At 44.9% G+C, this 20,777-nt stretch overlaps 1 protein-coding gene across 4 annotated transcripts; it reads left to right on the top strand.

Moving 5' to 3' along the window:
- The first annotated feature begins 145 nt into the window (after window positions 1-145).
- On the top strand, window positions 146-19,646 carry LOC309334466 (testis-expressed protein 47-like). Of its 4 annotated transcripts, XM_081848770.1 has the most exons (8): window positions 1,911-2,586; window positions 5,293-5,365; window positions 6,268-6,374; window positions 8,164-8,225; window positions 10,129-10,333; window positions 11,070-11,226; window positions 14,439-14,498; window positions 19,241-19,646. In XM_081848770.1, the coding sequence occupies exons 1-7, from the start codon at window positions 2,431-2,433 to the stop codon at window positions 14,474-14,476; spliced, it is 798 nt and encodes a 265-aa protein (XP_081704896.1). In that variant the 5' UTR covers window positions 1,911-2,430; the 3' UTR covers window positions 14,477-14,498; window positions 19,241-19,646. The 4 variants fall into 4 exon arrangements, with proteins under 4 accessions (XP_081704897.1, XP_081704896.1, XP_081704895.1 ...); XM_081848771.1 differs by lacking the exons at window positions 1,911-2,586; window positions 14,439-14,498 and adding an exon at window positions 146-1,044; XM_081848769.1 differs by lacking the exon at window positions 14,439-14,498.
- Window positions 19,647-20,777: the final 1,131 nt, after the last annotated feature.

Below are 20,777 nucleotides of genomic sequence, written 5' to 3'. Positions count from 1 at the left end.
CCATCAGTATGGGGGTAATACTCAAAGCCATGTGATCTGAGAGAGACTTCCAGGAGGCAGTGTGTAGAGAAATGATAGAGGCAATAATAATAGTAGTAGTAGTAGTAATAATTCAACCCACCCCCCTGCCAGGGACCCCAATGGAGGGGTGTGTGTGGAAGCAGAAAAACAAACCACCCCATAGAAAGGTTGGGTGAATGTAGGCAGGGAAGAGCACAAGACGAGGCCGGTCACTGAAACCTAGGGCATGGGAGGAATTGAGTAGGAGTAGGTGATCCGCTGTCCACAAAGGGGTTAAGGAGAATTAGGACAGAGATCTTTGGATTTGTCAGTGTCTAAGGTGGCTGGTGATTTTGGAGAGTTCCACTTCAATGGAGTGCAGAGAGCAGAACCCAGACTGCAAGGAGACGAGAGAGAGAGAGAGAGAGAGAGCGCGCGCGCGCAAAAGAGGGATGCGTCAGAAGTGTGTCATTATGGTGCTTGTGCAAGCAGCGCAGCCTGCGGAATCCAATTTATACTGCTGGTGTGGGGCCCTTGCTGCACAGTCCTTTCCAGAGCTACAAAGCAAGCTGCTGTGCAGACGTTCTTTCAGAGGGTGTTGGCATTCAGTCTTAGGCTTTCATTGCTTCTGCCTAGTGTGTTTCTATCTATCTATCCCCAACATCTGTGAAGAAAAAGCTGTACACCTGAATGACAGCCCTAGTTTCCCAGACTCCCTGGAAAATGTTCTTAAGCGTGCAGGAGAGCATGACTTTGGACTCATTAACTTGCTGGCACAACCGTGTCTCTGGCCGAATGTAAGCGTCCCCTTACCAGGCTGCTGCAGGCTGAGCTTTGTTGACATGGGGGATGGAATGAGCCATCTCCCACTCCCTGGGGGCTCTTTTGTTAAGCCATTGCCTAGCAACTTCAGCAGGAGCACAGTGAACTATGGCGTCCTCCCAGGCAGCCAGCAGCTTTTTATACCACACGGATGATTTCACCTTTGAAGAGAGGACTTCAATGTATCAGTTGCGGCTGGAGAGGCAGAGAGTGGATGGGAAGGTTTGTGCCTGGGATGAGCGGGAGAGATACTTCCAGGGTTCCTCCAGCCCCATATTCACCAAACTCCCTGTGGGAGCCTAAGGAGATGTGAGGGAGCTTTAACATGTGAGGGAGCTTTAAATAGGGCTAGCTATAAAACCCTTTTGGCTGTTTGAAAAAAGGGGGAATTTAGACAAGTTTCTTTAACTGAAGTCAGCTCCTGGTCTTTTGTCCCTCTCAAATGTTATTTGTTGCACAGGCCCATTCTGCTTTAGTCACTTACTGCTGTCACTTACTGGAGATTTGTAAGTGAAAGTCATGGATGTTCTTAGATGATGGAATGTTCTGCACTTCCTCTTGATGTAGGAAGCAAATTCTTATGAAATCTTGGGTGCCAAACGTAGGTTTCACTATTTTCCAGCCCCCAGAGCTGCATACACTGTCATGTAGCACCTCTGTTTTTCCAGCACCTACACTGGAAACCAGGTAAGTTTTGTGAGGCTTTGCAAATAAGTGCACACCCACTTTGGTCACAAAGTCCATAGTTTGTGAGCAGTCTCTGTAAGAAGTCATGGTTTCTTTGTTTTGTTTTGAAAAAACCCAACTTGTGTACATTGCTGAGGGAGCAAAAATTGGAGACATTTGGAGCAATTAAGCGAATATATATTTTGTTTGTTTATTCATTTTGGGGAAAACACTGTGAATGACCCTCAAATATTTTGATGGAGTACATCTAAAGATCTGTACTTTCTTGGAGGACAGTGACAGAAGGATGCTTATTTACACGTGTGAAAGACTCCTTAGCGCTTGAGTGTGTCTCTGGCCAGTGCATTGAAATGTGACTGTGTGTCATTCGAGAATCCCAACTTCTGACTGGCCAGCAGATTGGTTGCTTCATGTTACCATTTAGATTTGCATTTCTGTGCAAAAATAATTGGTACGTACATTATAATTCCATGGCTGAAATTTGCCACTGTTGGCACAAATATGTCTTCCCTCCCTGTTAATGCTGCTGTAGATGAACTTAGCAAAAAACAGATCTCAGGTAACAGCCCAACTTCTACTCCCAAAAGTGTAGCTCCTGCCTGCCCATAAGTTTTGAAATGTCACCACAAGGCTCAGATGTTATCGTTAGATGTCAAGTGTTGCCTGAGCAACGGCTGCCCCATTCAGCTAGCCTGCCAATGCCAAATGCCAAAAGACAATGCACCTTTGAGAGAAAAACGTGCATGCCTGACACTGCTCCTAAGACACCAGGAGCCACGGTTGTCAACAAACAGCTTTGTTTGGCCAGAACTGCCTCATGGTTGATGCAGAGTGTAACATTATCTGGATAGATTTCTATGATTTATTCAAAGCTCCCCAAGCTCCATCTCCCAGAATCAGGTTTTTAGAAGCCAGGCCACTATGTCAAGGTTTAAAGCAGGCGCCTCAGGAAAGGGGCATTATGAGAAGGAGACCGAGATGTGGGAGAAGCAGGAAGCATCACCATCTGAGGAAGAGAGAACAAACTTACTTGATCAGCTCCTCCATGAAAAAGTGCACAGTGGCACAAAGGAAACAGTGAGTACTCTAGATCAGGGATTCCATGTACCTGCTTAATTCCTCACTGTGGCTGAGGGTGTGTGTGAGTGTGAGAGAGAGAGCAGGGCTCGAGTGTGTGATATATTAGCTGTGAGCAATAGCTTGGGTGGAGTGAGGGGGGGCGCGCGGGACTGATACCTGTGTCCAAAATGACACTGCTGAATGAACATTTTGTGGATACAGTTTGTAAGTGTGTGTCCGTTTTGCCCACTATGAGTTGTGTGGTGTAATATTAGACCTTAGAAAGCATCTTTTTGTACCCCTGATGAAAATGGGTCCTGGGCCACTAGAATCTGTTGCTCTTCCAGTCTGCTTCTTGGGACCCAGTTAGCCCTTGCTTGATATCAACACAGTCGCTGCCCTTGTTTTATCCCTCCTAGAAGCAGGTGAAAGTTGATAGTTTCGGGAGAGCACATCAAAACCTCCTGTTTGAGTGATGTTCACTGTTCACTTATTCATCCTCTACTTTTCTGAGATTGGAACAAAAAGGAATCACTTGGAGAAATGGCAGAGGTTTATTTCTTGTGGCCCATGTCTTCTGTGAGACATCTACAGTGTATCCTCAATGGTTCCAAGCAGAATGACCTACCAAGAGAAAATCAAACCCTTTATGCTCACATATTCAAACACACATCTATGCCCCTCCTGTCAGTTTTGTAACATGCAGTCTGGCTGTTCCTATTACTGGTAAGTGAAGGACCTATTTTCTTAGTAGGTGTCCTAATTCCAAGCATAGGCCTAAATATTCAAGCATTGCATCCAATTGAATTGCAGCAATATGGCTCAGCAGGCAGCCTTTTTGGAAGCCATAGCAATTGGAAGTGAACTTAGTGTGGAGCTCATCTTTTTTTTAAAAAAAGTTATGATATCTGAATGAAAAGTGCGATATTGAAATGCGATATTGATACTAAATGTTTCCAAATGGCAATAGTGAGGCAAGTGAGCCATGGATTAGTGGACATAACTTGCTCGCTGCTGCATTGTGACCAAATATTTTCTTATCTAAAACGTATCATTCTGTTTTCACCTGGTAAACGTTGGAGGGTAAGTTACATCATGGGCCATTTTCCTTTGATCTTTAGCATTCTACATTTCTGAGAACAAAACCAGCCACTTAAATTGCACTTATTGGTGGATTTAAATGTACACAAGATGAAAATGGGCTATGTCCTGCTTGAACACATGAAATTGAAAAACACGAAGGCATTGCAATGCAGGGGTGGAGAACATCTGCCCTGTGGACCAACCTCAAGGGCAGTCCAGCCTTGAAGTTACGAATGCACGGACAGCTGTGGCCATGTGAGACTGAAGCAAGTTTAAGACGGCAATATAAATATCTACAGTACTTAGAAGTGATTCCTACTGAACTCAGTGGGGTTTATTTCCAAATAAGCTTGCTTAGGTTCAAATTGCAAGCACCTTTTCCGAGTTTATAAGTCCGCTTTCACCAACCAAGTGCCTCCAGATTTTAAATGTTTTTTATTGAAAGAGTTTCATAGACAACAAAGGCACATATAGCATCTCTGTTTTCAATTCACAGAGTCCTATCCACAGGTAGGTGTACATTTGGTGTGAGACGTTGCTATCATAGGCACTCTCAGGTTCCGGAGAGGGGAGAAAGAGGTGGAAGAAAGATGCTTTGGACTACAACTCCCCTCAGCCCCAACTAGTCAGGGCTGTCATAATGAATGCCTATTTAATTATAACACAAACACAGACTTCAGGCTACGCAGCAAGGCTTCATTCACAAGAGCTCATGCATGAGCATACTTAATCATGCAAGCAGAATAAGTATTTTGAGTGAAGTGTCTTAGTTTACTCAAAGGAAGTCAAGCAGAAAATAGATTGCAGGGAGGGGGAGGGAAATTAATTTTTTTTAGCACTAACTCTATTTCACCCTCTCTTAAACTAAGAAACAAGGTGCAAAATCTTAAATTAGAGCCAGTGTGGTGTAGTGGTTAAGAGTGGTAGTTTCGTAATCTGGTGAACTGGGTTCACATCTCTGCTCCTCCACATGCAGCTGTTGGGTTACCTTGGGCTAGTCACACTTCTTTGAAGTCTCTCAGCCCCACTCACCTCACAGAGTGTTTGTTGTGGGGGAGGAAGAGAAAGGAGATTGTTAGCCGATTTGAGACTCCTGAAAGGGAGTGAAAGGTGGGATATCAAATCCAAACTCTTCTTCTTAAATTACAGTTTGTGGTAATCTTACAATCTCATGCTATTGTCTGTCCCAAAACCTTTGTAGGAGCAAATGACATTAAAAGTGGGACCCCATAACCTCCCTAGTATCACCATAAGCACAAATAATAATTGGGAATGTGCAATAATAGATGTTTCAAAAAATGGCAGGGAGAACAAAGAGATTCTATTGGTCACAACCAGAGATTAATAACAGAAGAAAGGTACCGTATTTTTCCATCTATAAGATGCCCCCTATTTTGGGGGACTCCGGTTTAAGAAAAAGAGGGGGGATATGGCCCCCATGTATAAGATGCCCCCAAATTTTGGACATTATTTTTTTAGGAAAAAAACCTAGTCTTATACATGGAAAAATATGGTAATTTTTATAACAATATCGAAAACAACATGTTCTAAATATTATCTCAAAATGTAACTCTTTACACAGCTGATAGTATGCCTTTGTTTGTAGCTTACAATAACAGATGCTTTCTGTTTGTCCTTTAGAAATCTCTTCTCCACCGGCTGATTTTCCTGGCCAAGATATCACCAGAGCTGGCTGACAAAAGGGATTTAGCTGGTAAGGAAACATCCTCCTGCTGGCTGCTTCACCTTTCTAGATGACCTCACAAGAGGTTCTAGAATGGGGTGAGGCAAATGAATGAAATGAGCTGCCCATTGCCATCTTGTTAGCCATATTGGTGTCTGGGGCAAATATTAGAGGCCTTTGGGAGGCTGCTGGGGGGGGGGAGCACACGAGTTTGTAAACATAGGAGAAAGGACTGCATTAAACTAAGTTGCAGAAGCCAGCACAAGTATTCCCACTAGTGCAGTGGGACTTCCTCCCCTCTCCCCTTCCCCTCTCCCCTCCCCAAATCTGTTCCAGAAGGTTGGGAGAACCCCCAGGCTGGCAGGAGAAGGGAAGGCATTCTGTCGGACAAGACAAAATGTGTGTCTTTGAGTACAAACCAAAGTCAGCAAACTGTTTTTGCCTACCAAGCATAAATGAGATGCTCTTTTTTAGCTAAGGCAATTGAGGCAAGTTACACGCAGGTAAAGTGTTAACCTGCGCAGCACTGAAATGAAAATTAGTAGAAAATTTTGTAGGGTCGGTGGAAGAGAGGCAATGCAGAATCCTCGTAGGGCTGTCACTGAGTCATTGGGTTAAGTGTTGGGATACTTTCCATCTTTTAACATGAGCTTCAGATTCATAGGTTTTCTCAGATTAATAGAAAGAGGGGCTTTTTAAAGAAAATGCAGACATTAAGAAAGGATTGCAGGCATTGGGCCTCCTGCTCTACAAACCCACACCTTTCTTTCCTGTTTCGCAAGCCTGATTTTAGTTTGGCTTTACAGCAAGGCAGGCAGGGGATGGGTGAGCCTGAGAGGCCAGGGGGGACAGGTGTCACCTGGCTGTTCCCACTGTATGGGGGTTGGCATGCTATTCCAAGAACGATTCAAGCCTGCCTTGCTTCTCCTCAGAGTACTGGGAACAACTGTTTGCGAGTCTTCAGCGCTCCTATTACCAGAGCGAGGGGGTCACAGGCCTACTGCTGCTCTACCCCGCATATGTTGTACACATACTGGAGGTAAGGTCTCTTGGTGAGGTGGCCCCACTGTTGAAAGATATGTTGGGATTACATGGGATAGCTCCATTGGTGGAGTGTGAGACTCTTTAGTCTCAGCGTTGTGGGTTTCAGCCCCACGTTGGGCAAAAGATTCTTGCATGGCAGTGAGTTGGCCTACATGGTCCTCATGGTCCTTTTCCAACTCTACGATTCTATGGTTATGCTCAAGGTTATGAGTGACTGCGTCACTCATGTCCTGAGTTTGCTGGATCAGTCCTTCGTGGATCAGTTTGCTGGATCAGTCCTTCATGCCTATGGCCCGTCTATGAATTTACTCTTGTATTGACCCCTGCCCCAAATGACAGAACACACATCGGCATTAGCTGGGATCCAAGCATTATGATCCTGCTCTTTCACCTCTCTCACCACCTCCCACTCCATCTTTTCCCCCAGCCAGAGCCCTCTCCCCACAAGTCCCTTTCCACCAGTGCTTGGAATGGTACCCTTTGCATTATTGAGATAAGGGCCATAGCAAGGAATGAGAAGGTGAGACGGTGGCTCTGGAAAAGCAGCTCCTCCATGTGCTCAGCAGCCTTACAAAGGAAATCATGAGAGGGCTTCCTTTTCCAGAATCTGTTGTGTTTGTTGGCTCCATTGGTGAGGTAGTCTCCTTGGCAGTACCTGCTTTTTTCTCGTTATCAGACACCCTTGGATGTTGTGAAGTCAGCCTCTCACTGTTCGTAACCACGGCAACGGACAGCCTAGGAGTCCTTAGCTGGAATTGGCATCTGGACCAGTTTTAGATCAACGGCGCCAAAATGTGTTAGTTGTTGTGTCTTGCCCCTTCTTTCATTGTTTTGGAAACCTTACACCACAATTCTGCTCCTTCAATACACACAGCACAACTTGTTGCGCTTTCAGTTCCATCTGAAAAGCCTGGGCTCGTCCACCCTTCAGTTTGTTCTGTGCCTAAAAAGCATGGCTCCCAGCAGTTTTCTGCTTCACCCATACTTTCTAGGCATGGGTCCAAGCAGTTTCCCCCTTGCCCCACTCCTTTCCCAGGGAAAACCTGCTCTTTAGTACTCAATCGGAGCAAGTGTCAATCTGGAGAAAACCACTTTGTTGTTTGCTCCAATTGAACACTAAAGATCAGTTTTCCCTGGGGGGGGGGCGTTGCATGCAAAATCAGGACTGGGTTAACCATTAAGCAAAATAAGCATGTGCTTAGGGCATCAAGGGAAGGGGGACACCAGAGAAATTTTCCATTGCTGGGTTTTTATCATTAATAGTCACAAATTACTCAGCTGAGCGTTCATTTTCTGAGTTGAATTATATTAAAAATTCCAACAGAACAATTATGCAACAAGGCAAGCTGGATGTCTTATCTCTACTAAGTATAGAAGCAGATGTGTTATGCAAGATTAGTTTTGAGGATCTGATCAAAGACTTTGAAATTAGAAAAAGCAGCAGAATTTTTTTTCAATTATAGATAAAGTGGAAGTATACAAAAATAAACATTATTTTCATCTTACTGTTGGTTTTGTTCCATTTAGAAAAATAAAACTTTTTTACGGTTTATTATTGTGTGTGTGTGTACACACACACATACACATGGATATTTAAAGATTCTAATATGATCCTGTGCAAAATGTATGCTCTGCCCTTGAGCTTTAGCTCTTTCCCCTCAAACCATCCAAAAAACCCCAGGCTATTTGGAGCCTGTTGCACTTCTGCAAACTTGTTCAAGAAGAGTGCCCCTGCTTTATTGCTAGGTTGCATTTTTTACCAGATGTGTTGATTTTTCTTTCAGTCATCCAGTGATGTGCTTTATGCTGTCCTGCGAGCCCTGAGGGATATGGAGCAGCAGCAGAGGTGAGCAGATGGTGGCAATTATGTGCCCTCTTCAAGCCTAGGGCTGGTTGTCAGGAGAGCAATTTTGATTAACAGGATTTGATCTGATATACTAGCAGTGCAATCCTCTCAGAAACACCATTAAGTTCAGCGAGGCTTACTCCTAGGCAAGTAGGCATGAGATCACAGTCTAAATATACCTTTTGATCAGTGGCGTAACGTGGGGGGTGCAGGGGGGCCCGGCCGCACCGGGCGCAACATCTGGGGGTTAGGGTTAGGGGGCGCAAATCCACGGGTTAGGGGGTGCAAATCCATGGGTTAGGGTGTGCAAATTACTTGCCTTGCCCCGGGTGCTGACAACCCACGCTACGCCACTGCTTTTGATCTTGTTGGATGCAAGGACTGAACCCCTCAATGCTAATGTTTCTGTAGGCTTCACTAAAGGAACTGTTTCTTTCAGCTTCCAGCAATTCCTGATAGACTGCCATACTACATGACCTTGGACCTTGCATGGACTCTTGGCTTAGTCTATCATACAGGGGTGTTCTGAGGATGAATGAGGGAGGATGCCCCCAAACTTTTTGGAGGAGTAGTGGATAAAAACACCAATACTAATAACACATATTCTGGTACCGAGAGGCAGATGGGCAGTTGACATCTTTACTTCTCCCTGACTCAAGTATTGTGGTGCTTTTTATATGCGAATGAGCTTAACAGATTTCATATCACGTGAGGGAAGCAATACTTAACATTCAACATTTTGCCTAACTACACATTATATTTATGACATGATTAGCAATCATGCAGTGGGTTTAATTAAAAATAAAATACTAGGCATTTGTGGGGTGGTGGTGGTAGTGTCTCAGCGTTTCCTTTTCCAGCTGTGATTTAATAAAAACAGTAATCGGCATTAGGAGGGGGGGGGGAAAGTTCCTATTGACATCAATGGGAAGTTTTCTCTTAGTACTAATTACTACATAGGGTGAGTGTGCATGAGACCTTTATGGAGATTGCAGTTGGGAAGGGGGGGGAGTTAAGCCTCTCTTGACACTGTGGTGTCAATTACAACGTGATATTTAATTGTAAAAAACCACAATGTGATTGTTAATCACATCATGAACCTGTAGTTTGGCCTGAGTTACTGAGTGGCAAGAGTTCATATTTGCATTTATGAACCTGCCCTTAGAAAACATCAGGCCTGGGGTGTCACAACCTTGCAGGAGCTCTCTGGTTCTGTGGATGTCACTGCGCTTGGCTCAGTTTCCAGCTTTTCATGTTTTGAAGCTTTTATTCTTTGAAGGAGCTTAAGGAATCCCTTAATGCCTATGAGAGGAAGGCTAGAGTTAGAACCTTTCATGGTGGTGATGTATCTGTTTAGCGCTTCCGACTCTGCTAAATGGCATTATGTGATACAGTGGTACCTCGGGTTACATACGCTTCGGGTTACAGACTCCGCTTACCCAGAAATAGTGCTTCAGGCTAAGAACTTTGCTTCAGGATGAAAACAGAAATTGCGCTCCGGCAGCGCGACAGCAGCAGGAGGCCCCATTAGCTAAATTGGTGCTTCAGGTTAAGAACAGTTTCAGGTTAAGAACAGACCTGCAGAACGAATTAAGTACTTAACCCGAGGTACCACTGTAGTTTGAAATGTTTCTTCTCACCCAGACTGTAGTTTACCCCCATACAGCAACAAGCACCATTAAGCTACCAATTCACAGGATTCTTTGTGGATGGAGACATACTTTAAATGTATGCTGTGCATACAGACTCAGGCCAAATCCTGCTGCTGGGTGGAGGGGGTTTGGTTGCCCCATTGCCTTTGTTTCTGTCCTGAGAGGTACCCCACCCCCCCAATAGTTGTTTTTCTCTTGGTTTCAAAAGAAAGTGCAAGCTCTGAGCTGTGATTTCTTGGCCTCTGTTTCAGAGTGTTAGTCCTGGATGCCAAGATCCTTGTCATGTCCCACAATCTCCCTTCCCGACTCTTCCAGCAGTGGAACTACAAAGTGCTGAATGTGCCTGAGAGATACCAGGAGTACAATGCAGCCCGAGAAGAGCCAACGGAGGCTATCATCTGCGAGTGCCTCACCACGCTCCTGAAACTTGGCAAACATCTGCAGAGGTACCCCAAGGTATGGGCCCTTGAGCCGTTGCCAGAATGGCTCTGACACTCTCCTAGCCTCTTCTACTATTGTTTTCGCTGTTTTGGTACCTGCAGAGCATGCATTATTAGTATGTCAGGCGCTGCACGCACAGAGACTGAAGACCGCCACCAGCCATTTGCAATGCAGCCTAGTAGTGCCTGATATGATGGAGGTCACATAGAAGAGATGAGAGCTTTTTTTGGCCACGGAGGAGTGAGAGAAAGAGTGGCTGAAGGAGGCCTGGCAACAACTCTCCAAGTTGATGATGTTGGTGGCGATAGTAGTAATTTATATACTGCTTAATGCCAGATTAGGCTTCTGCTAGTATAAAAACCAGTTGCACAGACTTTTAAACATAAATGCTCCCAATTAAAATACAACAGTAAAAAAAATATTCCTCTTAAAACATTAAAATATAAGCATCCATAATTAAAATATGCAACAAAACAATCCCATTCGAACAACAGCAAGCTACAACAGCATCTCTTCCTCAAATAGCTTGGGAAGCTGATGCCATGCCATCAAAAATTAAGGCTGGTTTAAGTTTCATCTCTAATGCAATGGTATTTTTCTTTTCATTGTCCCTTTCATTGCACTGACTGGTAAGTGACCCAAGCGTTATAAAACAGGACAGGTCAGCAAAATATTCCTACCAGCACAGTGTTCCTATCTTCATATAGACCATGGGATTCACCTGACGCTGAGTTCTTAACTTCTTCTCCAGAAGCCCAAGAACCTTGAAGATGCCATCCTGGAGAAGGTCCCAGAGCTCATTGTCCCCCAAGATACCATCTGCCACCTGCTGGAATGCCAAGAGTTACTGAGTGCAGCTCAGTACCTGCAACTTTATGACTCCCCTTTGAACATTCTGATGGATTCAGGTATGGACCAATCATGTAAGGCTAGGGAGGAAGGCTGTGGGTGGGCCCATAGCCCAACATTTTGTGGGACAGGGGCCTAAGAGGCACAGGTAAGAGTCTCTAGGGGACATAGAACACCTGCTTGGAAAATAGATGATCAAGGGTATGGTCTGAAGGCACATGAGACTACCACCATGTTGCTGGAACTAAGTGGGTTTGTTTCTGGCTGGTGCCTGGGTGACTACATGGAAACCACATGTATACTGCTTTGGGCTTCATGGTGAGAGAAAGGCCAGATTAGTCTGTTAGAAATCACACAAGCAAGGTCCTAGGTTTAATCCCCTGCATCTGCAGGTAGGCCTGGGAAGATCCCTACCTAGATCATGGAGAGCTGTTGCCAGTCAGTCTGATTTGGCAAAAGGTAGCTCCTTGTATTCATATTCATTGCAGAACTATCACAACATAAATACTGTAAGCCCAATACGTTTAAAGTGGTTTGATTTGATTAACTATTAATTTGATCACATTTACAAACAAGGGCTTAGAGTTCAGCTGTTATCCAAATACATTTGCGCTCATTCCCCAGAACATTGGAAGGCAAGAGTACTTCTTAGGAGCAAATGGGTAGAATACGCTGCCCTCTTTTCTTATGATCTCCACCTGTGAACTGGCCATAGAGGCTAAAAATTCAGGGAAGGAGACTGGGGGTATTCTTTAGGGTCCCCGGCAGCAATTATTTAAGGTCCCCAAAACAGATTTCCCCCAGTGTTCCTACTAGATATACTTTAAGTGGATGCACCAAGGCATGAACCTGGGATTTTCTGCATGCAAATCATGTCTCTAATGCTTGGGCTAGCTGCCCAGCCGCTGTACTTACCTTAAAGGCAAGTGCCAAGACTGATCTTTTTACTGCTGCCTTTTCCAGCTGCTGAGAGATGTCCTTGTGAAGCTGAGTGAATAATTATTTATTTTTAAAAAAAACACCTTTACTTGGGCACCCAGGATGGGCAGCACCTGTGTACACAGAAGTACTTATAGCAATACCTTACTGCTGTATTGCATGGACACTTTGTGAATAAACTTCAGCTGTACTGTGAACATCCATGTGAATGCAGCCTGCATCTGAACCTCAAATCTGTGAGCCTCAGGATATGCCGCAGGCACCCGTCTCATCAACCCACCAACATGTGCTGGCTAGAAATATAATAGGTTAGATTTTGAGAACAGTTGCTTAGCTTCTCAAAATCTAACCAATTATATATCTTAGGAGAACAGACACTTAGGTGTCGCAGCATCCTATGGGTGCTTGCTGTGTTCAGTCGTCCTTTCCTCCAGGAAAGTGCACAAGAGATGACAGCCTTAGCTACCTCAAGCCCCTCTGCTGCAAAATGCTAGAGCAGAGTTCAAAGTTGAAATAGGTATTGCCTTGCCCAAGGCTCTCTACAAAACATTCAAGGCAAGGCTGGTGTACTTGCAAAAAGAAGGCGCTGAGCATCCTGCTGTAACATACCAAATTAAATGCAAAGCTCAGGAATCAGAGGACTCAGCTGGTCTCTAAATCTGCCTCTGCCCTTCTAAGGATATTTGCAGGTATCCTGGAGGATTCTTGATAGCAACAAGCTTATTGGGTTGCCTGGGTCTAATGGCAAAATACTAACTGCCCCATGTAATTAGCGAAGCTACTAGAAGAGGGCAGATGAGGAAATTCGAAAGTGGCAAACTTGACCAAACTCTGGATTTCAGAAAGATTTGCAGAGATTCTGGTTGTGGTTTGTTAGTGTGTCTTCCAGGAGAAATGTTTGGCCAAAGGACACAAGATACTGGAGAAAAGGTCTGAAATCTAGGTGATTTAATTTGCCATTTAAAACTGGTATTCTCATGGAAGGAGAAGACCTGTAAAGTAATAAAGGTAACCAAAAGATGACTGTCTTTTGAGATCAGCCCCTTGGTCCTTCCAATTAGAATACTGTTCCATCTGTTCTGCATATGGAGAGGTACAACGGATGGCTCCACAGAGATGGGACTCCTTGTGTGTTACGGCCTACTTTTCAATACAGTGGCAATTAAGTTATTTTTAACTTTCAGAGTAGTTATGCCTTTGCTCTCATCATGTAATATGTTATGTGCACCAGTGGATTTTGGTTCTGTGTGCCTCCAAGTCACTGCTTAGCAGTAGATTGGCAGCCAGGAGGTGAGCTGGGACTTCAATGGCCTAGCTGGCTTTTTGGGGGGTGGGGGGTAGAGTAAAAGACAAATGGAGTAAGGTTACCAGATTTTTTTCAATGAATCTGGGGACACTTTTCAACTTCAGTAGGAATGCTAGGATTTTGTCAGGGGACTGATTTGTAAATCTGGGGACTGTCCCTGGGAAACGAGAACATCTGGTAACCTTAAAATAGAGTAACTGGATGCAGGCAGGGCAGAAGGCAGCAAATGAAACAGGAATAGCAACTATCCAGGCATTGCCAAGGAATCCTATGGGAAACCTTTTCCTGTGCTGCTGGGAGATCTGTGGACAGAAAGCTCACATGCTCTCAATTCTTGGTTGAGTTGTACACGCACACATCAATGAACATATGGATGGACCAAATGCCTATACTGTATCTAGATCCATGTCTTTTGCTATAGAGCAGACACTCCTATTCGTCTTCCAAGTTTTATGAGGCAAAACAGCAGCTATGGGGAAATGGTACCATGCTAAGTTAAATTTCCTCCCTCTCTCTGCTATGGTTCTTATGTGATTCTATGTCTATACCTATGAACTAATTAAAACAATCTCCCAGATAATGTCCAATTGAATGAGCTGAGAGGCAATGGATCCTTCATTGCTATAGAAAGAAGCAACTCTGTAACCCAGATTCTCCCCCCACCCAACCCCTGAATCTTACGTTTATTTCAGGCAATGTGTATGTAAAAGAGATGGTAAGTTGAGCTTCTGGCTGCCATAGGAAGACTTTGCCCAAGCACCTTGCTATCTCTGTGCCCTCTACTAATGTCTATGTTTGGATTTAAACATGAGTCAATTCCACACACTAAGAAAGCATGTGGATTTATTTCACTGGTTATGGAGCAATACAGAGAAAATGCCCCTTCAAAATTTATTTGATATTCTCTCTCTCTCTCTCATCCCTTTTCACTTGCCAAGAGACACATAAAAGGGTTTTCACCTTTGGCAGGGTTTAATTTGAAATCAGTCAGTGCTGCCATTTATACAGCCCTTGTTTTGGTTGAAGGGCTTGTGTTTCGAAGCGATGATCCCACATCAGTTTAAGTTCTTCATGCACAGCGTAAAGGTACAGTACAGCGAATTGTATGCTTCCCACTGCATGCAGGCACTTGCATGATGCTTCCCAGCGCATGAGTATAGTCACAGGCCACTTGTTGCTAGACCAGACTAACACCACCTGCTTCATACAGGAACAACTTTTAGTCACCTGTCACATTAACATCGCTACCTGCTGCTATAGAAGCAATTGCTTTTGAATTCCACTGCTCTGCATAGTATTAATCACATTGCAATAAGCACAGGTTTGTGTGAACATGCAACACTGTATGGTATAGATTCCTCTTCCAAACCCAAAACAAAGCTGCTAATCCACTTCTGTACCACAGTGGAGGAAAGCTATGGAGACAGCAGTTTGATTATGAAGATTAGCTTATTTTAGAGATGGGAACTCCTTCATTATGTGTTTCTCCTCCTCAGAAGGCCACAGTGCAATGCCAGTTTAATGCTTGTTCCTTCCCACACTCCTTATCAGATGCTTCAACACCAGTGATGTTTTCTCAGTCTCCCTCCCCCTTTGGCCAGCTAGCCCGAGGAAGAGTTCTGGAGAGCTCAAAAGCTTGCATACAGCACACACTTTTTTTTGACATCTTGGTTGGCCTAATACGAACTTTGGGATTTTTTCTTAACACCAACATCTTTAAGATTGCTTCAATGAATGAAGAAGGGGAAGTTGATCTCCAGCTATTGTTGGACTTCACCACCCCTTATCCCTGATCATTGGGCTAGCTGGGCCGGTAAGAGTTGGGAGGCAAATGGCACCTGGAGTTTCACAGCTTTTCCACCGCTACACAAAATGCTGTGGATCAAATGTGGTTGTTAGTTAGCTGTCTTGCTAGAGGAACAGCAGAGAATCTCGAGCTCATAATGGTCCCTGGAAAAGGTCTGAAAGCAGCATTCATCACAAGGCACGAGCTCTTGAAAAGCAGCTGGGTAAACTGGGAAGGCAGACTAAGCTCTCTTGGCTATACAGGATGGTATCTCTGTTTTGTTTTTTAAAAAATAAGGGACCTGACTCTTGCCATTAATTCTCTTACTCTGTTCACACAAACTGCTATTCTAGGGGCTAAGGTCACACTACATCACTCACTCTGCTTGTGGAAGTATATTGTGTCAAAATTCATGTATGTTTGGAGACTTCCGGGATAGCGCGAACGGGTAATGGCGGACTCCCTCTGAGCTCCGGAGGGAGTCGGCTCCGCTAAGGACGGGTCTTGCCGTGCCGGCGACACGGGGACCCTTAGAAACCGCAGGCGCGGAAGCCTGCGGACATGGTGACTCGGTGGGCACCTTAAGCGCCCTCCCTGACCCGCGAAGAGCCTTTTTAAAGGCTACGGAGTGGACCGGAGAGTGGCGTGGTGCTGAGAGTCGATCGCTGCCTTGGCGGAGCGAAGCCGCGAGCCATGACCGGAGAGCGCTGTCTTTCTTCTTAAAATTTGGACTGAAAATGTAACCCGTGAGTAAAAGGAAATTTCGGCACTAAAAGTTTCTTATTTACGAATTCGAGTATGATCGGGGGGACGTGTTAAAAAGGAAGTCCGCACTCCCCCTCCCCACCAAAAGATTTAAAGCAAAGAGATAGCACCAGGTCGGAAAGACTTTGGTGCTTAAACGGAGAACTTTCACAAACTGAATTAAGAAGTAATTTGAGCAGGAGTGGAAGAAAGAGGAATTCCGGGGGTTTTGCTTTTTAAGTTGACCCCCCCCAGACCCGGGTAGCGCCCAGTGTGGGAGCCCGAGAAACAGAATAAGGAGTTTGACAGCTGTCAAAAAGAGCTGTCAAACGACTAGCCGAAACGTGGAACTGTGTTATAACTGCTTTTCTGGATTAAATGCTACATTGAAACTGAATTGATTGAACTGATTGGAAACAAAATAATCCTTAACAACAAAGTAACTGACTGTTGGGTGAGATTCATGATGGAGATCCCTCTGGAGGGAACTGATGACATTGCAATGGCTGCTGAAGGAAAATTACTGGCAGAGATACAAAAAATGTTTTGTCTGGTGGGAACCTTGCAAAAACAGAACACAATTATGACTGAACAGTTGATGACCTTCAGTCTTAAACTTAACGACTCTGTCAATGGAACTAAACAAGTGGAAAAAAAATTTGCAGCTGCAGAAGGAGAGATAACCCTATGGGGGGAAGGAGAAAAAGAAAGAGTTCAACAAGAATGCAAACAGAAACCTGCAACTTTTGGGAATCAAAGAAACAAGGAGGATGACTATGGGATTGCAGATCTGCAGGGCCAGAGGAAGAGAGAAGCCCCTGGAATAATCAGAATATTGAATCAACAAAGAATGAACAAGTTCAATGGGGACTTCTTTCTGGGGCTGGACTTTGGGAGATTTGTTGTCTTTGGTCAAAAACTGCCTTTGTTTGATTTGGAAGAAAGAAAATATGAGGAGCTGCTGACAGAACTTCATGGAGAAGGGAAGACCAACAAAGAGGACTATAAACAAAATCGGCGGAGAGAGGCTAACTGGGGCCTGAAGGCCTCGGATGTCAGAAACCCGGGCTAAAACTGTTGTTTATCTATTTGGGTAGGGGCAAAGCGGGGGCAGGGGGGAGGGGAATTTGGGGTGGTAAAAACCTGGGATTTGGAACTGAAATATTATGATTTTAGATTTAATATTAAAAAAAAAAAAAGGATGAGTTTGTGGGAGAGAAATTAGGCCGACCTTGGAGAATAGATCCAGTATGGGAAAGGGAACATGTAAAATTATGATAAGTTAAAAAGGGGGAAAAGATAAATTGGAAGGAAAGAATTGAATAATTTTTAAGAGATCTAATAAATAATTTGCTGAGCTATGTAGTGAAAATGGAAGGTGGGCAGGGGAGTGCGGGGAAGTCACTGAAAGAAGGAGATGAAAATTTGGTTGTGTTTTGTTTTGTTTTGTGTTTGTTTTACCTTTGTTTTGATTTTTTTTTATGTAAGTTTGTTTTGTCTTTAAAATTGAAAATTGAATAAAAATTATTTAAAAAAAAAACAAAATTCATGTATGTTTGTTCATGTATGTCAGGGGCTCAGGAGCTGAGGCACAGGGAAGATGGGAGATGGAGAGCGAGGGGGAGGAATCCGAAGGGAGCATAGGAGGGGACAGTGGTCCGAGGGATTCCATGAGCCTCTCCAGCGAATCGGAAGATTCACAGAAGGGAGCGCCAGTGGCCAGGGGCAGGGGGGTCCCAAGGGGAACACCCCAGGAGCAAGGGGGCAGCAGGGACTCCCAGAGCAGTAGTTGGAAATCAGGACCAGCTTCCCCACCAGAGCAGAGTGGGGGGGAAGAGTCCCAGGCATCGGGGCCAGTGCTTTCCCCACCAGGGAGAGGAGACGAGGCAGAGCCTACCACGCCTCCCTCGGAGAGTCGGACAACGGAAGGGAGGTCAGATCCAGCCAGTGTCACGGAAGAGGGAAGCAGTGATAGAAGTAGTGTAACGGTTAGGAGAAAGGTCACTGGGTTGGCGCGAGAAGCAAGTTCAAATGCACAGGAGCACGGGACAGCAGAGAGTGAGGATTGGGAACCGGGTCCTAAAGCACGCCGGAGGCAGGGGGAGGAGCTAAGCGACTCAGCGTCGGAAGAGTCCAGAAAGGGCAATGCCCCAGAGGGCAGGAGGACCCAGAGGAGAAGAGAGCAGCGCAGGAGGTGGAGCAGGGCTAGGATCTTAAACTGGTGTGGAAGGGGCGGAGACTCAGACGGGACTTCGCCGATCTAGAGTCTAGACGTAGGGCTGCACGCTCTGGCTTTGAAATGGAAATTAAACTTCAATAAAGACTTTTGTACATAACATCAGCCTGGCGTTGGTCCTCTGTGAGCTGGGACCTAGAGGCAGCTCTGACAATGTATGTTTGTTGTCGCCCGAGAAATACAGAAACAACAACAACAACAACAATTTAAATTTATTATTTATACCCCGCCCATCTGGCTGGACTTCCCCAGCCACTCTGGGTGGCTTCCAGAAAAATATTAAAATACTGTAATACATCAAACATTAAAAGCTTCTCTAAACAGGGCTGCCTTCAGATGTCTTCTAAATGTCTGGTAGTTGTTGTTCTCTTTGACATCTGGTGGGAGGGCGTTCCACAGGGAGGGCGCCACTACTGAGAAGGCCCTCTGCTTGGTTCCCTGTAACTTGGCTTCTCGCAGTGAGGGAACTGCCAGAAGGCCCTCGGTGCTGGACCTCAGTGTCTGGGTAGAATGATGGGGGTGGAGACGCTCCTTCAGATATACTGGGCCGAGGCTGTTTAAAGGCCAGCACCAACACCAAAACAAGAACCACCAAGATGCATACCTGTTGTGCTCCAAGCGGCTGTACTTTGGGCAGCATCCCTGTGCTCCCGTCAAAGCTAGAGGATAATCTTGTATTGCAGCTTACATGTTTGCATTCTTAAAACAAAGCATGGGACGGATGCAAGCTTACTCTGGGCTAGCGCCTACAGAAATGTCCAACACTGTTCCCTTTTGTATGTTAGGGCCATCTAAGTGCACATGGCCTTTTCTGTCAAGTGCATATGTGCATCAGCCACAAATACACCTTCCTATATGGCGGAACATTGCTTTTCTGTTTGCTTGAATTTGTAAACCGCTTTGAGCAGCACCTTTGTGAAGGGAACAAGTGACGCATAAGCCAGCGCTTATTTTTTCCTGAGTCATAACCCCGTCTTGCCAACCCTTGCCCCCAGTCTGTCTAGCATAAATCCAGCACCTTGAGATGGTTCTAACACTCCACTTCTTCTGTCTCCAAAACAGAGACGACATGGCCTTTGGCAGAACGGTTAAAACTGCATCTTGAATGGGCTGCTGCAAAGGGAACCCACTTTCAATAAGGAAAAACGACTCGGGACGAAACGTATTGCATTTGGAGCAGAGTGATAGTAGCAGGAAATCAAGACTGAATACCTTAAGATTTGATTGAGAATTCAACAGCAAAGGAGGTGTTTTAAAGTGATGACTGGGAAGCATGAGTAGGATGAAAGGAGACACAGTTGAGCAATTTTTTCATCTCACTTGTTGTTTTAGTTCACCGTTTGTGGAAAGTATTGAAAATCTCTAGCGTTGCTCTGAAATCTTAGGCATTCCTTCAATTCAGAACCAGCATCTAAATGGCAATGTTTTCAAAATAAAGCATGATCTCACTTACTAGAATGGATTGCAAGACAGTGTGGTGCAGTAGTTCGTAGTTTTGAACTAAGAAGCTGTGAGACCAGTGTTCACATCTCCACTGGCTGATATGGGACAAGTCACAATTTTTCAGCTTGAACTACTGTAAGGAGGATAAAATGAGTAGTGGAGAAGAGGCAGTTCATACTAGTGGGGTAGGAGAGCTGAAAACAATGCCAATATATTTCACATCTTGCAAACCAATGCAACTCTTTGGTTTCAGATAGCCCATGAGTCTGAAAAGCCCAGGACACAAGTTCTCATGGCCCTCTAGCGGCTATGGTGTCTCATTTACCAGACGTAATGTATTTAGCATTCCACTCTGGAAGTGTATACTCGATTCTGACCAAGCTAAGCCTCCAAATTGTATGGAAACACCAAAGGAACGTGGGGAGAGCTGCCATTGTCAGTGGCTATTCAGGGAGCCTGCCACAGGTGTCCTTAAGATCCAGAACAGATGGGACATGCAACAACTAATCATGCCACCTTATTAAGAGCGCAGATGCCTCTTGTGCCTAATGAGTTATTTGCTTTGGGTTTTGATCCTGGGTCCGTCTGAGATAGCAGGAACATTGGCACTTGGGATGGAGCACACACACAAACAAGGAAATCCCCATGGAGTGAGAGCAGATGCCTGCAATTGTGCTTGGCAGGCAGCAGATGGGTCCTGGGCTGCTGCCACTTCCAAGAGGAGGAAAAAAAGAAATAAGGCTTCTTCATGGGGCAGAGTTTGCTTCAATTGCCACCTGATCAGCAGCTCTGCTGAAATGACCCATTACTAATTGTCAGTCGGTCACACTTTGGGCGAAGTTTCCCCCCCTTTAAATGCTGAACATGCCAACTACAGCTTTTGTGGCTTGAATTTGCCCCATTACAGCCAACAAGGTTTCTGTGTATATCTGTGCCCCTGGGTATCTGCAGTTGGTAACTCAAATAAAGGAGGAAATTGGGATATAACTGTTTTTTTTTTAAAAAAAAGTTAAGATTTACACAGTGACCACACACTGGTGGCAGCCATTGGGGGGTGAGGGGAAGCTGTTGGCTTTTAAGGAAGGAGAAAGAATCACTGAGCATTCACCCTAAAATAGATAGGGTGGCAGAACAGGGGCCCAGGGAGCAGGTCAGA

This window comes from Podarcis erhardii, assembly GCF_964252035.2.
Source record: "Podarcis erhardii genome assembly, chromosome: 2".
NCBI lineage: Eukaryota > Metazoa > Chordata > Lepidosauria > Squamata > Lacertidae > Podarcis > Podarcis erhardii.
This window is presented reverse-complemented; position numbering and strand designations above follow the sequence as displayed.